Source organism: Marmota monax, unplaced genomic scaffold (genome assembly GCF_021218885.2).
Source record: "Marmota monax isolate L192 unplaced genomic scaffold, Marmota_monax_Labrador192_F-V1.1 WCK01_AAM20220418_F8-fsc00149, whole genome shotgun sequence".
NCBI lineage: Eukaryota > Metazoa > Chordata > Mammalia > Rodentia > Sciuridae > Marmota > Marmota monax.
In genome coordinates, this window is record NW_026693170.1 from 2,975,443 (window position 1) to 2,991,028 (window position 15,586).

The 15,586-nt window shown below is 49.1% G+C and overlaps 1 protein-coding gene across 1 annotated transcript in view; it reads right to left on the reverse strand.

Moving 5' to 3' along the window:
* LOC124100323 (uncharacterized) overlaps positions 1-15,586 on the reverse strand; it is a 25,358-nt gene continuing 9,772 nt past the window's right edge. Inside the window, exons 2-9 of the mRNA XM_046455836.2 lie at positions 12,013-12,114; positions 11,596-11,736; positions 9,135-9,278; positions 6,769-6,909; positions 5,194-5,325; positions 3,337-3,501; positions 2,929-3,075; positions 1-891 (exon numbers count right to left, since the gene is read on the reverse strand). Coding sequence (XP_046311792.1) covers positions 665-891; positions 2,929-3,075; positions 3,337-3,501; positions 5,194-5,325; positions 6,769-6,909; positions 9,135-9,192 — 870 coding nt within the window. The 5' untranslated portion in view covers positions 9,193-9,278; positions 11,596-11,736; positions 12,013-12,114 and the 3' untranslated portion in view covers positions 1-664. The remainder of the gene's footprint in view (positions 892-2,928; positions 3,076-3,336; positions 3,502-5,193; positions 5,326-6,768; positions 6,910-9,134; positions 9,279-11,595; positions 11,737-12,012; positions 12,115-15,586) is intronic.

Here is a 15,586-nt window from a genome sequence, read left to right on the forward strand (position 1 = left end):
GGGATGCGATTCATTCAGATTCGGTCACAGCTGGGAGGTTGAGCCCAGGCCGCAGGGGACTGTCACGGAAGCCTCCTGCCCATCGCGGCCCAGAGGAAAGAAACGGGTCGCTCCAAAAGCCTTGGGAAGTGGGTGTCTGGGGCCCTCAAGGCCCACCTTGGCTGCACGGGACTTTGCTAGACCTTTCAGAGGGAGGCAGAAGAAGGATTTGCTCCTTCATGTTGGAGAACACAGACGCGGACCCAATTGAGGGAGTGGCTTGGTGTCCAGGATCCCTCCGTTGAAGAAAGCGGCCTAGTCTTTGGGGCCCATGGTCTCAAAGAGAAGGTGGCCTTTGTAGTCAGGGGAAGAACGACCCTAGTCTGGAGGGGGAGGGGAGGTTGTCCCCAGGAAGACCCTTGTCTGCCAAGGAGGTCTGGCCCTAGTCCAGCAGTGGCCTGGCCTCGGAGGCAGCTGGATGGCCTTTTAGGGGTTCCTGGGACCAGGAAAGAGGACTTCCCTAGGGGAAGCACTTGGCCTAGGACAGGAACCTGTCCCTGGTCCCTGACTTTCTCAGTAGAAGCTTCCAGGCCCCAGAAGTGTCCCAAAGAGGGGATCCAGGGCCTCATCCAGTGAGATGCGGAACGAGTAGGCAGGAGGAGAAGGGGGGTCCAGGCCTGACTCCTCAGGCCAGCACCGAGGTCCCCAGGGCCACCACCAGCACGGGCAGGGCAAGGCGGAGTCCAGCGGCAGCGCCCAAGAGGCACTGGGACTCCAGGACGGCGCGGCGGCCCGAGCTGCAGTACGGCGGGCGGGCCAGCCGCAGGCCCTGCAGAGCCACTCTCTCTGTCACCCCCCGGGCGCTGCACAGGTTTCGAGAGCCACAGCCACGCAAGCTCAGGTTTCGGCCGCCTGTGGAGACAGGTGTTAGGAGAGACGTGGTGGGGCCACGCGCACGCGCGGGCGGAGGGTCACACCTGCACACACACCTTGCACACGCCCAGCTGGCACCAGATGGGTGTCTATGGGGCCTTCGAGTCCTTGTCCTTGGTGAGACCTACCGGGCTCCTTTGGTCCCTTGACCTGGGGCTGGTCAGGGCTGCCCCTCTTAACTATCCTTTTTACCTTGTAGCTATGCTTTCCCTTAAGGTTCAATACTCACAAACACCGCGACCCCGAATGCTGCTTGATTTCACACATTTGCAATTTTTTCCTATGATTCTTCAGAGGTGTTGAAGTGGTAGATATATGTATAAGTATAAATATGCAAATGACCAGTTTATGGAGGACTTGATGGGGGATGTGCAGGTAAAAGGGTCTCATTGTTCCAATTAAAAAACCCTCACAACTACAGTTTATTTTAAAGTCCTTATCTTTTATATATAGAGAGAGATGGAAATTTGTACAGAGAAAGTGATACAATATCTGAATTTGCTTCAAAATAATATGAGGCCATCAGGTGGCAATAGCAGAGTGGGGTAAAGGTATAATGGGGATTTATTAAACTATTCCCATTTTTATTTATCTTTGACCAACTTCTCCATAACTAAAAAAAGAAAAAAAATGTTAAAAAGAGCTGGGTGCGGTGGTGCATGCCTGTAATCCCAGTGGCTCAGGAGGCTGAGGCAGGAGGATCACTAGTTTGAGGCCAGTCTCAGCAACTTAGGGAGACCCTGCCTCAAACTAAAAAATAGAAAGGGCTGGGGTGTGGCTCAGTGTTAAGTGACCCTGGGTTCAATCCCCCCAAAAAGTTAAAAAGAACCATAAGCCTCAGTGTGGTCCCTATTTGTCTCATTTTGGATGAACTACTTTGTACATTCACAGGGCCATTTGTGAATCACTGTTCCAAACCCATTCTCTTGCACACTCACCCCCACATGTGCACCCATGCACACACATGCACACATACACATACTCAATCACATATGGCTCCCATCCCCCGATGCCCCACACATAACACAAAAGCACCTGCCAACCCCATCCATGGATACCCCGCCCCAGAAACACACACACACACTTCTCAATGATGGAGGGAAGGCCTGTGTGGCCCACAAGTCTCATACACACGCCTGTCATGACCCCTTCTAAGACGCACCCCCGTGTTCATTTCTTCCTGTTTTCCCAGCGATATCCCCTAGGTTTACTGCAGCCCCATTTACAGCACTTCCTGTATTCTAGAGTGACGCTGTTCGATATGATAATCACTAGCCACATGTGGCTATTGAACACCTGAGATGTAGACAGTCTGAATTGACATGTGTTGTGAGTATAAAATAAACACCCAATTTCAAAGACTTAGAAAAATCGAATGCAAGATATTTCGCTCACAATCTCTTACATTGATTGCGTGTGGGAATGATAATAGCTGGATACGTTGGGTTAAACCAAATGTTATTAAGTTAATTTCCCCTGCTACTTGTTAATTGTTTAATGAGGCTACTAGAAAATTTTAAATTATACATGTGACTCACATTATATAGCTTTTGGATAGCACTCCTGTAGGAGTTTAACAGATTATCTGATTTTCTTTGCAACAGTATTATGTCTTAGAGACTTTTATTGCCTCCTTTTTTGAACAGGAAAATGGAAGCACAGAGAGGCTAAACCACCTGCCTGAGATCACCCAGCTTGAAAGTGGTGGATCAAGGATTTGAACCCAGGTGGCCTGGGCCCCAGAGTCCTGCTCTTGTGCTATCTACTCTATTGCTTCCCTCAACAGCTCACTCAGATCTTACAAACCCTCAGGGGGAAAGTGTGCAGCTACCATCTCCATTGACTGGAAGAGAAACTGAAGCTGGTAAAGTTGAAGTTGCTTGCCACAGGCCACACAGTAAATGGTGGAGGTGAGAAAACCCAAATGCTGGCCTGTCTTCATCGAAAACCAGCATGCTCAACTCACCTGTGTGTGAACATACACACACACACACACACACATGCACATCTCATTACCTCCTTCAGATATCAGGTTCAGCTGGACACACTCGGTCATCCAAAGGGGACACTGCATGTAGAGGGACGAATTGCAGGGTCCCTGGTGGTCCCCTGCACATGTAGGGCACAGGAACTTGTTCAAGGGGCGGGAGGCCGGCAGAGCTGCTGTATAGGGGAAGTAGACGGTCAGCCAAGAGAACTCTCAGAGCCTCCCAGGGCCCTGGTGCACTCAATACACTCTACCACAGGGGAATGACCTTAATGAGATTCCCGATGAGCTGGAGTCAGGTGACTTAGGGAACCTGTTGGGGGATGGGGGTTGATGTTCTTGCCCACCTACCTTCCTCAATGGAGGCCAAGTCCCCCTCCAAAGTCACCCACCACTTCCTTGGCAGCCTATCTGACTGCTTTCTGGTGGCAGCGTACCGAGAGGAGTGGGCTTCTGGCAGTTGCCTTGGCAACAGGTGGTGTTGACCCAGAAGCCCAAGCGAGCACCGTAGGTCAAGGCAGAGACGGATCTGTCCCATTTACAATCCTTAGAGGCCACACAGGAACCATTTCTCCAGGCAACTGAGTCTCCTTCCCCAAACGCTGGAGAGAGGCGGAGGGCAGACTCATGAGAAAAGGCAGCCACCAGCCACCCCCTAATGGAATTCCCCCAAGTCCCTTTGAATGTCACACCATTGTCATTCGCCCTGCCTGAGCCCCCACAATACATCCAGTGTGGTCATTGCTCCTGAAGACACATCTCAGAAAACCTTCCTTGACACTCCGCCTTCTCCCTAAGGGTCCCAATCAACAGGGGGCCTCTGTGAGTCTCCCCCATCTGCCTGTGGGCACCTCACAGGCTTGGTACTCAGTTCGCTGGGATTCCAGAAGTGCCCAGTACCGGGGCCTGTACACTATTCATGCTGCTGGAAGACCACAGAGAGCTGGCTGCAAGTTCAATTCCTCTTCCCATTTACAGGAAAGACCAGTTTTCCCCCCTTTATTGGAGCAGAGGGACAGGGCTCTCAGGGGGCTCGCTGCCCAGAACATTGTAGATACCAAGATGGCCACCACCGAATCTCCTCCCTCAGCGAGAGGAGGATCTGCTTCCTCACCCTTTCAATCTGCGACTTGCTCTGGTCAACAGGCTGTGCCAGGCCTGGGCCTGTCTCCCGAGAGGCCTGAAGTCCCCTGTTTTCTTCTCAGGAAGCTGAGGCTGAGGTGCAGCTGCCAAGAGCCCCCACAGACAGAGGCCCTGGGGGATGAGGGGCCTCCAGTACCGGTCAAGTTCCAGCTGAATCCACCATATAAGTGACCTCAGCTTTCATCCCCTGGAGTGGAAGACCTGCCCATTTGAGCCCAAGATGGTCGAATCATGAGAAATAACAAAGCATTATTTTATTTAAGTTGGTGTTGTTTTTGTTTTTGTTTTGGGTTTTTTTATTGTTGTTTTTTTGTACTGGGGATTGAACTCAGGGGTGCTTAACCACCGAGCCATATCCCCAGCCCTTTTTTAATACTTTATTTAGAGACAGGGTCTCGCTAAGTTATTGAGGCTGGTTTGGAACTCATGATCCTCCCACCTCAGCCTCCCGAGCAGCTGGGATTACAGGCATGCACCACCACACCCAGCTAAGCCATTGTTTTAAATTACAAAATTGTGGTTAAAAATCATATGAAATCTGCTTTCTTAACCATTTTAAGTATACTGTTCAATGGTTAACTATACTTACATTATTGTGTAACAGATCTCTAGACTTTTTTTTTAAACTGAAACCCTAAAGATGGTGGAATGAGATTGACATCATTACCCCAAGTACATGTATGAAGACTCGAAAAGTGTGTACTACTTTGTGTACAACCAGAGACTGAAAAATTGTGCTCTATTGTACTGTGAATTGAAATGCATTCTGCTGTCATATATAATAAATTTGAATAATATTTGACCTCTTTTGACTGGTTGAGCCTTTTTTTTTTTTTTTTGCATTGGAGATTGAACTCAGAGGCACTTTACCACTGAGCCACATCCTCAGAACTTTTTGCTTTTTATTTTGAGACAGAGTCTCACTAAGTTGCTTAGGGCTGGCCTTAAACTTGTGATCCTCCTGCCTCAGCCTCTCAAGGGGATGGCTACTTAGCAAGAGCTCAACAAAATGTCATTGGATTTGCACCTCACACCTTCTGCTTCCCCGAGCCTCTGTCCTGCATGGCCATAAAAAGTGGAGGCCGCAGACATGGAAAGGCAAGAAGTCTTGCTGTGCCTCAGGGCCTGTTTCTGCTCCCGTTGGCACTCACCTGTGATTCCTGCTGTCTGAAGGCAATAGTTCCTGTCCTCCGGGCAGGAGACAGGGTTGCAATGGTAGAGGTCTGAGCAGGTGAAACAGATGGTGGCCTTTGCCTTGGTATGGGTCACATTTGCATGGGGACCTGAGGAGAGAAAGAAAATCTTTGTGTGTGTGTGCATGTGAGAGCGAGCTTGTACATGTGTACTTGCAAAAATTTCTGGGCACATCTGTATGTGCCCTTAGAGTGCAAAAGTGCTTTTGTGTGTGCACATTTGCTGTGATGCTGTTCGTGGGGGCTGTTTCCTGGGTGCACATCTGGCTGTACATGCCTGTGTTGAATTGTCTGTGTGTGTCCGAAACTGGTTGGGGGCTGGGGCGATGGTGTTGTGTGTGCCCCTGTGCCCCCTGCCCCTGCACAAGTGTCTGTGTGCATATGGGTATGAGTGGATCTATGTGTCTATGTGTGTGTTTAAGGCTGGTTTTGTGGGTCTATGAGTGCTGCTGGGTCCGGCTGTGTCTGTTTCCAGTGAGGTTTGGGGTACTCGGATGTGTCAGGGTACAGCTGTGAGTGTTCACAGATGTCAGTAGTGTGCGTCAGTGTGCCTGCGGACAGTGGGTACTTCTGTGTATGCTTGTGTATGTTTGTACCTGTCTTTCACGGTCCCTGAACATGGATCTGAGGATCCACATGTCCATGCATGGGTGTGTTTTGTCTCTATACCTAGAGATCATGTAGGCAAAATTTACATGACCCAAGTTCCTGTAGCTGGCAATCATTTTTGACCCTTTTTCTTTGTGTGTTGTAAATTTGAAGCTCCCAAGTCTGCCTTTTTCCCCCCTTCATTGTGATAATTCATTTGATCCACTGCTTAGTTTGGGAAAGTGAAACTGTTGGGAGCTGGGAATTTGAGGAAGCTGAGGTGAGGATGCTCCTGCTCTGCTTGCAGGGTAAGGGAGCAGATCTTTCTCTGCCTCGCAGAACGATCCTGGCTGCGCAGTTGCCAACAAAGGCATCTTCTACGTCCCTAGAACCGAGAGAACGCTGCTCTGTCCAGGGGAATTTGCCTTTCATTATGGACCTCTAAAAAGTCCATGATGCTGTTCAAACGAATCGCTTCATATACTGTCACCCCAGTAAATACTATTCCAATTAGCATCTCTCTTTTCCGGAAGACAGAAAATGATTGTGAATGTTCTTTGGTAATCCAAAAGAAGACGATTGACAAATCTGTCTTCTTTCACAAACAAGGAAGTGAAGAAATAAAAAGAACATCATATTTGTTCCTTAAACGGAGTTCAGATCTCTACACGTCACAGGATGTTCACGTTGAAGTTCATGCACCTCTTTCGATGTGTGGTGGGTGCTGAGGTAGAATTGTGCGTGTCTGTGGATGTACCCATGGATTTCTGCTTCTGGGTGTGTGGGGTGCTGTTTGTGTGTGCATATGGATAACTGTACTCCTTGGGAGCATTAGAGTCGGGGACATTGTACCCTGAGGGAATGAACATTTAGGGTTGGGAAGAGAATGTGGGGCTTGGGGAGGACTGACAGGGTGGGGTTCCCGGAAGGCAGGGCTCAAAGCACCTGGTTGTGTGGGAGGAGCCAGGGAACTGCAATCAGGCTTTGTGGTGAGATGAAATCCAGCCTCCTCCGGGCCCAGAGTGTCATTCACTTTCAGGTGGCAGATCTCTGGTGTAGCACAGCCTTTCAGGATTTGGGGACCTCCTGCAGAAATAAGGGGAAGTTGAGGGGCGAGACTCAAGAGTCAAAGACTCCACCTCATGTGTGTCTCTTTCTGTCAGCAAGTTCCCATCTCTTGGCAGCCTCTCAGTAGTTCTGTATGATTCATATTCAAATCTATGTTGCCATTTTAAAAAACATTTTATTTTATTTATTTGTTTTTATGTGGTGCTAGGGATCAAACCCTGTGCTATTTGCCATATTTTTTTTTTACAGCCTCTTCTTGCTGCTCTTTTTTGTGATTCAAACTCATGCCTTCAGGTCTCTCACACAGAGGTGTATTACGTTCTGCGCTGATAATTATGATAGCTGAGCTCCTCGTGGGTCCACATCTGTGATTCGTTGTTTCTGCTATTCCTCATGGTGACTTACTTCCTTGTGTTTCAGGAGCTCTGATGGTGAGCTCACGTTTGGTTGATGTTGATCTATGGGAATCCTTGGAGGTTTTCCTCTGGGAGGCTTTGCCTTTGTTTCTATACAGACCAGGTGATGTTACCAACCTGTGGTCTTTTCAGCCTCTTTCGAAGGTCCTATCTTATGTGGGAACACAAGGGTCAGCTCCCTGACCAATCTGCTGTGCTAAGACCTATTTACCCACAGCGGGCCATTATCAGCATCTGTTCTCAGGGCCATTGTGACTTTCACATTCTCTCACTGCTCTCATTCTGACTTCTGCTCACATTTTTGTTTTGTTTAGGGACCCTTGGAAATTTCCCTAGCTTCCTGAAACTCCAAATGGCATGAAAAATACATATTTTTTGTACAAGATCTAGCTTATCTGTAAATGGTGACATACTAGGAGGCAAGGGTGGCTAGTGGCAGCAGCCTGTCATTGGGAGCAGGCTATAAGGGAGTGTATGTCTGTAGAGCATTAAAAAAAAATCAACTAAAAGTAAATCTGCTTTTTATTATCACCATGCACCAACAATTTCAAACAATGTCGGTGATAAAATATTCCTCCCTGCCAGAGTGGGTCCCTCTCCCCAACTCCTTCCCAGCATGCCACTGTTTAGAGCAGGGAGACACTTTGGATATCTAGTCTACCTTACCGCCAGGGGCAGAAGTCTAGGCCACTTCTCTCTGTCCCTTTATTGGCTTCAGAGTTAGTCTATGTTCTGAGCAGGATGGTTCTATCCTAAGGCTTTTGATGAAAAAGCCTCTGCCTCAACGTTTTGCAAACCTACATTAGTAATTTTAAAATGCATCTTCAGCTGGTACAATGGTGGATGCCTGTAAAATCCCAGCAACTTCGGAGGCTAAAGCAGGATGATCACAAGCTTGAGGCCAGCCTTGGCAACTTAGTGAGATCCTGTCTTGAAATAAAAATAAAAAAGGACTGGGGGTGTAGTTTGGTGGCAGAGTGCCCCTGAGCTCAATCCTCAGTACTTCAAAAATAAAATAAGATGCATCTTCAAATTCTCTGACACATTAACCGGTGGCATCTGTGCTTATCTACACCTCCCACCACGAAACTAGATGAAATTTCGTGACCATTTCAATCAATAAACTATGGTAGAAGTAACTTTATGTGACTTCCAAGGCTAGGTCATAAAAGTTCTGGAGGCTGCCACCTCATTTGCTGAATGAAGTCTTCAACCTACCACATCAAGGACCCTCAGACAGCCATGATGTGAGGGAAGCTCAAGCTAACCAATGTGGACAGATCACATGGAAAGGCCCAGGGACTCTGTGTGTGAGAGATGTTCAGCCAGCGCCCTGCTGCTCTTGGCCCTGCTCTTTTATCAGGGGTGTGGAGGTACCAGGGATTGAACTCAGGTACTCAGCTACTGAGCCACATCCCCAGCCCTTTTTTTGTATTTTATTCAGAGACAGGGTCTCACTGAGTTGCGTAATGCCTTACTTTTGCTGAGGCTGGCTTTGAATTTGGGATCCTCCTGTCTCAGCCTCCTGTGCTGCTGGAATTAAAGGTATGCACCACTGCGCCCAGGTTGGCCCTGCTCTTGATTCCAGCTCTAGCCACCTTCTGAGTCTAAACACATGAGAGACCCAGAACTGTCCAGCTGAGCTCTTCCTGAATTCCCAATCCATAGAAAGCATAAAAGATGGTCAGGTGAAGCCTCAGAGTTTGCAGGTGTTTTCTTCAATAACAAGAAATAATGCAAACATGTATGCAAATGAACCTCAACACTTATTTGTGCAGGTAGGAGGGGAGTCTGCCAGGCAAATGACCTCCCAAAGGGAGCCCTTACCTCTGTTCCATGTCCCGTTGAGAGTGACGCACACAGTCTGGTTCCCGGTGCAGTTCATGATCGAAATGGAGTCACATGAGGTGAAATTTTCCCCAGAACAGTAAGGACACTTCACTGCGTTGGGCTGGGCCTTGGGCTCTGCCTCTGGTGGAAGTAGGTATATTCAGAGTGGGATGAAGATGAGGGAACCCTCCTCCCAGCCCTCCTTCCTCCACCAGCCCTCTATTCTATCTCCCCCCTCTATGTGTCTTCACGCCCCACCCTCACTGCCCTCGAGGAACAATCCAGATCACTTTCTGCCAAAATGGGACCAATCTGGTCTCAGATGCCTCCTTCCAATCCCCAAAGATTTATTCTAGGGAGCCACTAACAGCAGCCCAATTCTGCTCATTTGTTCTAAAAAAAAACCTTCCAGTTGGATCCTAAAGTTTCTTTCATTCATTCCACAAACACTTCTTGAGCACCAACTGTGTACCCAGCACTCTTCTAGGCCCTGGAGACACAGCAATGACAACAGATGAGAGCCCTTTCTTAGGGATCTTGAATTTCAAAATTGATTACAAAAGTGATCCTGTTATTTCGGGCTCAAGATGTTGTGGTATTCTGCAAAAGAGTACAACTCTGCCTTCCAGGTTCACCGCCATCTGATTAATTTTGAATGCTTCCTTAGAGATCGGAAACATTTAAAAGGAAGTCATTTAGGTATGAGTAAAGTAAAAACCCAGCCAAGAATCATCTTAAGCTCTCTCTGCTTCCTGATCATCATGTGAGCTGCTTCCCTCTGCCAAACTCTCCGTCATGATGTCTTCCTCATCCCGAGCCCCAAGGAATGGAGCCAGCCTTCTATGGATGGAGACCTCTGAAATCATTCCCCCAATCCTAGGCCAAGTTACCTGTCTTTCCTTTGGCTCACTGACCACAGGAATGAAGAAATCCAGACTCGGGAGCTGGTACCAGCAGTCTAAGAAATAGCTATCTCTCCAGGCTACAATTTGGTTATGAATTATGACTGCTGATATGCACATCTGGAATTTAGCCTTTGTATCTCATTTAAAAGCCTTCTGCTCCCCTGACACATGAGTCTGCTGCCTTCTCATTTGCTAGCAAATCAATAAAACTTCTTTTTGCTTTTTCTCAAAAAAAAAGGGCTGGGGCTGTAGCTCAGCGGTAGAGCGCCTGCCTGGCACGTGTGAGGCCCTGGGTTCGATCCTCAGCACCACATATAAATAGACAAATAAAATAAAGGCATTCTGTTCATCTATAACTACAAAAAAAATTAAAAATCATCTTAATAGAGGCCCATCTTGAATAAGTTGACTTAAGAAAACATTATTATAGAGCTGTTTCTATTTTTATTTGTTTGTTTATTTATTCCTGGCGTGGGTTCTGGGGGTTGAATCCAGGGGCACTTTACCACTGAGTTAGTCACTAGTCCTTTTTATTTTTATTTTTTATTTTGACACAGGGTTTTGCTAAGTTGCTGAGGCTAGCCTTGAACTTGCAATGCTCCTGCTTCCCTAGAGTCACTGGGATTATAGGCATGTGCCACCCAAAAAAATTTTTAATGCAGCTACTAGAGAAGTTTTAATTACAGAGATGGCTCATGTTACATTTCTATTGGACAATATTTTTATAAATAAAATATAAAAAGGGGTGGGGGTGTTGCTCAGTGGTTAAGCCCCTTGGGTTCAATCCCTGGTACCACCAAAAAAAAAAAAAAATTACCAGGTGTGGTCCTTTCAATCTACCATCACACACAGGATTTTTAAATATGGTTATAATCCTAACTGATCTTTTATATCCTGATCAGTAGGCCCACTTCTCAGCTTGGACCTCATGGTTTTTCTGTTAAGGTGCCCGACATAGAAAGCGGGTCCCCTCGGCTGTTTGGAAGGACGCCGGGTAGCCCTGAGTGCTTCCCATTGTTCCTCTTCCAAACACAAATTCTTTCTTTAAAGAAATAACCAAGCAACAAAAAATTATCTTGATTACCACGCAGCGCTGGGACTACTGTGATGTCAGGGACACAAAATTTGAGTGGACGCTCAGTGTCAGGGGTGGGCAAGTGCAGGGTGAGCTCTGCCTTAAGTCTGGTGCCCGAGGCAGGTGGCTGGTCTTACCCTGGACCCGTATGTCACCCCATAACCTTCTCATTCTGCTGTACCAGCCTTCAGGGAGATTCCTGAGAAGAGACTCAGGAGAGAAGAGAGTTCTGGGCTTCTCCCCAGTCCCCCAATAATTCAAGAAGCGTAACTACAACATACAGACTGCCCACTGAGGGCCAAACAAGGGGATCCCTCCCTACAAAATTTATTTTGTACCCATTTTCTAGATGAGAAAGTTGAGGTGCTTCTTCTTGCTCCCATCCACCAGACAGAAAGCTCCAGGGCAGGAAACTCCTGGCCAAGTCCCCATGACACCCTGGCTGGTGTGTGGCCCCCAGGTCCCACCACCAACAAACCTTTTTGGGGAGAGCTGCAGTTTTCACAGCACGAGGTGCTGATCCAGAGGCCCGAGTGGGGACCGTAGGTCAGGGCATAGACACCTTCTTGGCATCTCCCAGGGGCTACACAGGACCCGCTCTCAAGGACGGTGCCATTTTCTAAGGACAGAGGCCAAGGAGGGGAGAATAAAGGCCTCCCTTCCCGAGCCCTCCAGGGGCCTCCGTTCCCCTGAAGCCCTCCCCGGAGGCCAATGTCGGGCCTCCCCATGGCATTAGTCCACCCCACCCCGACACCCGCTCCAGCAGCGCCCGCTGAGCTGTGAGACCAAGTACACAAGCCCCAGGTGTCCCCAGCTGCTCCTCCGTGCCTGTCCCCTCCCACCCCTGTCCATTTCCTTTGTCCACCCTCTCCGCCCACCCCAGCCAGTCCCCCACCCAGATGTATCTGGCTAAACAAGCAGGAGTCCTGGGCAGAAGGACAAGCAATATCCGTGCAATTTCGCAGCGAAGAGCAGGCTGGACACGTCTTGGAAGCCCCTGTGGGGAGAGAGGAGCCATCAAACCCTGTGGTTTAGGAGAGAGGAGAAAGAAACACACACACACACACACACACACACACACACACCAGGATTCAGGAATACGATTGGGGGTTGCCATGGCTGGAGGGCTGTTGAGAAAAGATAAAGAAACATTTTCCTCCAGGAACAGTGGTACACTCTGTAATCCTAGATACTAGGGAGGCTGAGGCAGAAGGATCACAAGTTTGAGGCCAGCCTCAGTATTTAGCGAGGCCCTAAGCCACTTAGTGAGACCCTGTCTCAAAAACGAAAAATAAAAAGGACTGGGGATGGCCCTCAGTGATAAATGCCCCTGGGTTCAATTCCAGTACAAGAAAGACAGAAAGAAAGGAGGGAGGGAGGGAGGGAGGAAGGCTATTCTCCTAGAGCACTGGGAATACCATTCCAGAGGGTGACACAGTACGGCCAAGGTGTGGGGGTGGGACCCAGAGGACTCCAGGCCACAGCTGCTGCCCGTTCCTGTCTCACCCACCGGTCATGCCCACTGGACATTCTGCCACCCATCCTGCTCACAAACCCAGAACTGAGCAGGCAAAGTTGGAATTTGCCCCTGGAGGCCAGGCTGAGGGGAGATTCTGTCTCCTGCCCAGGCTTCTAGATCTTCCAAGAGGCCTCTGAGATTCTTCAAAGAAACCTCAAGGCTCAAGAAAGCCCCCTCTGACAACTGCTGACCTTGCCTCACGCCTTCCTAATCTAGATGAGGGAACTAGGCCAGAGGGACTTGGGGTCTCATTCAAGATCACACAATGGGATCCTGGTTGACATCCAGGCCACTCAATTCCCACCTCAAGCCAAAGGTGGCAGAATTAGAGCCAAAGGGGAGACAGGCAGGCAAAGTCAAAGACTAATGATAATTGCTCCAGAGAGTCATTAAGAGCTCCTTTCATTCATGGGGAGACTAACGCACAGAGAAGTTAGGTAGCAGGCTGAGAATCACACAGCTATCAAATGGCAGAGCCTGGCAGCCTCCCTCCAGAACCACGCTCTTTCTCAACCAGCTGCCTCGGCTGACCACCAGGCTAGGTGGAAGGGTCTGCGGCTCAGACTCTAAAGCCAAATCCCACCAACTGTATGACCTTGGGCGGGTCTCCCACTCTGAGGGGCCACACCATACTTACCTTCTGGGGCAGCCAGCGCCCCCAGGAGCACCAGGGCAGGGAGAAGCCGGAGCATGATTGAGACCAGAAAGGAGGAAGCAGGACACAGGTGTCCCAGCCTTTTATTCAAGGGCCTTGTCCAGGGTGGCAGCCCCAGAAGAGGGAAAGCAAATAGCCCAGTGAGATAGGGGCCCCACCCAGCCTCCCGGCTGCTAGGACACCTAGTAGGAGGGAGGGGGTATAGGGTACACCCAGGTGGGGAAACTGAGTCCCGAGAGGCACATGGCAGGAGCCCCAAGCTATTTCATGAGGCAAAAGGACATATGGACGAGCTGTTATCTTAATAATTATTATTAATAATAGGTTGCCTGGGGCTGGGGCTGGGGCTCAGTGGTGGAGCACTTGCCTGGCATGTGTGAGGCACTGGGTTCCATCCTCAGCACCACAGACAAATAAAATAAATAAAATAAAGGTAGTGTGTCCACCTACAACTAAAAAAATAACAATAACAGGTTGCCTCGTGACTCCAGACAGATGTTAGCTCATTAAGTCCTTGCAATAGCACCACCAGTTGATCATCCCTTAATCCACAAGCCCAAAATGTGAAATGCTCCAAAATCTGAAATTTTCCAAGCACAGACATGATGCTATAAGTAGAAAATGCCCCCATCACAAGACTTTGTTTCATGCATGAAATTATTAAAATGTTGTATATAATTATCTTCCGGTTGTGTGTATAAAGTACATCGGCAACGAATGAATTTCACGTTTGGAGTTGCTTCCCATCCCCAAGACATCTCATTATGTGAATGCAAATAATCCAAAATCTCAGAAAATCTGAAGTCTGAAACACTTCCAGTCCCAGGCATTTCAGTTAAGAGACACTCAACCTGGACAAGCCACTATTATTAACCCCAGGAGAGAGACGCAAAATCTCTGGCTGTCAGTCAGCTAGGTCAGGTTATTGTCAGTAGCAATTCTGCCCCATAGCTAGGGTGGCATATGAGCAGCCTCCATGGACCCACAGCCTTGCAGTTGTGGAACAGGGGGTTTCTGGGAGGAACCAGAAGCCATGGGGGTTCTCAAGGTCTCCAGGCGGCAGATTTTTCCCAGCCAAATCTGGACATATCTAAACTGAGTCTCCCCCTCTGGTAGACAGAGAAACAAAGGCACAGAGCAGTCAAGGGCTTTGTCCAGGTCCACAAAATTCAGGATTTGAACTGAGCTTGGTGGCACACGCCTGTAATCCCAGCGACTCTGGAGGCTGAGGCAGGAAGATCTAGAGTTCAAAGCCAGCTTCAGCAATGGCGAGGTGCTAAGCAACTCAGTGAGACCCTGTCTCTAAATAAAATACCACAAAAATAGGGCTGGGGAGGTGGCTCAGTGGTCAAGTGCTCCTGAGTTCAATCCCTGGTACCAAATAAAACACACAAACCCTCAGGATCTGAACCTCAGTCTCTCTATCCACTGAGCAAGAGCAAGATTGGCCTACCCTAGCTGGGTGACGTCCTTCTCACCCTCCTGCCCATACCCACGGATGGGCCATCTTGATTTGTCCATCTGTTCAATGGGAATGAACAGAGGGCACTGTGGTGGCACTCGGGGCATCTCTGTAGAAGTCACCCCTTCCTGGAGCCTTGGACTCCTGCCGAAAGCCCTGCTGTGAAGATGGAGTTCTCTGAGGTGTGACCCTAGGATTGTCCCTTCCCCTCTTCTGGGCCTCAGTGAGTTCATCTGCTGAACGGGTTTAGCCGCAGGCTGCGGGGCGGGGCGGGGCGGGAGTGATCGCAGCGAAGGCTCCCCAGTGGCTCAGCGCTGTGTGAACTCAACAGCAGCCAAGTCCCGGCTTCAAGGTGCTTCTAGAGGGGAAAGAATGCTTTGGAACCAGGCAGCCGGGTTGACATTCCAGTTCTGCCACTGCTGCCTCTGAGCTGCGTGGCCTTGGGCAAGGCATTTGGAGCCTGGAGTTCCCTCGCGTGTAAAATGGGGTGACTCCAAGGACCTACATCAAGGGGTTACTACCAGGAGTCAACGAGTTGATGCATACAGAGCACTTAGGAAGCAGGCACTAGCTGTGGCTGTCACTGTCGTCATTGATAATTGAGCAACATAAATTTGACTGGTGAAAGAGGCAGGCTGAGGTCGCCGCTCCCCTTGGCTCAGAGGAGAGATCCCAAGCAAGAGAAAGGACAAGTCCAAGGTCACCCGCAGCCTCTGGGGCTTCCAGACGCCGGGTAGGGTCCCTCCATCAGTGTGTACATTTGAAGAGCTTGCTTTGGAAAGGTGCCAACCCGGAGGAGGAAAGACAGAATCCTGGCAGGCGCTGGCTTCTCT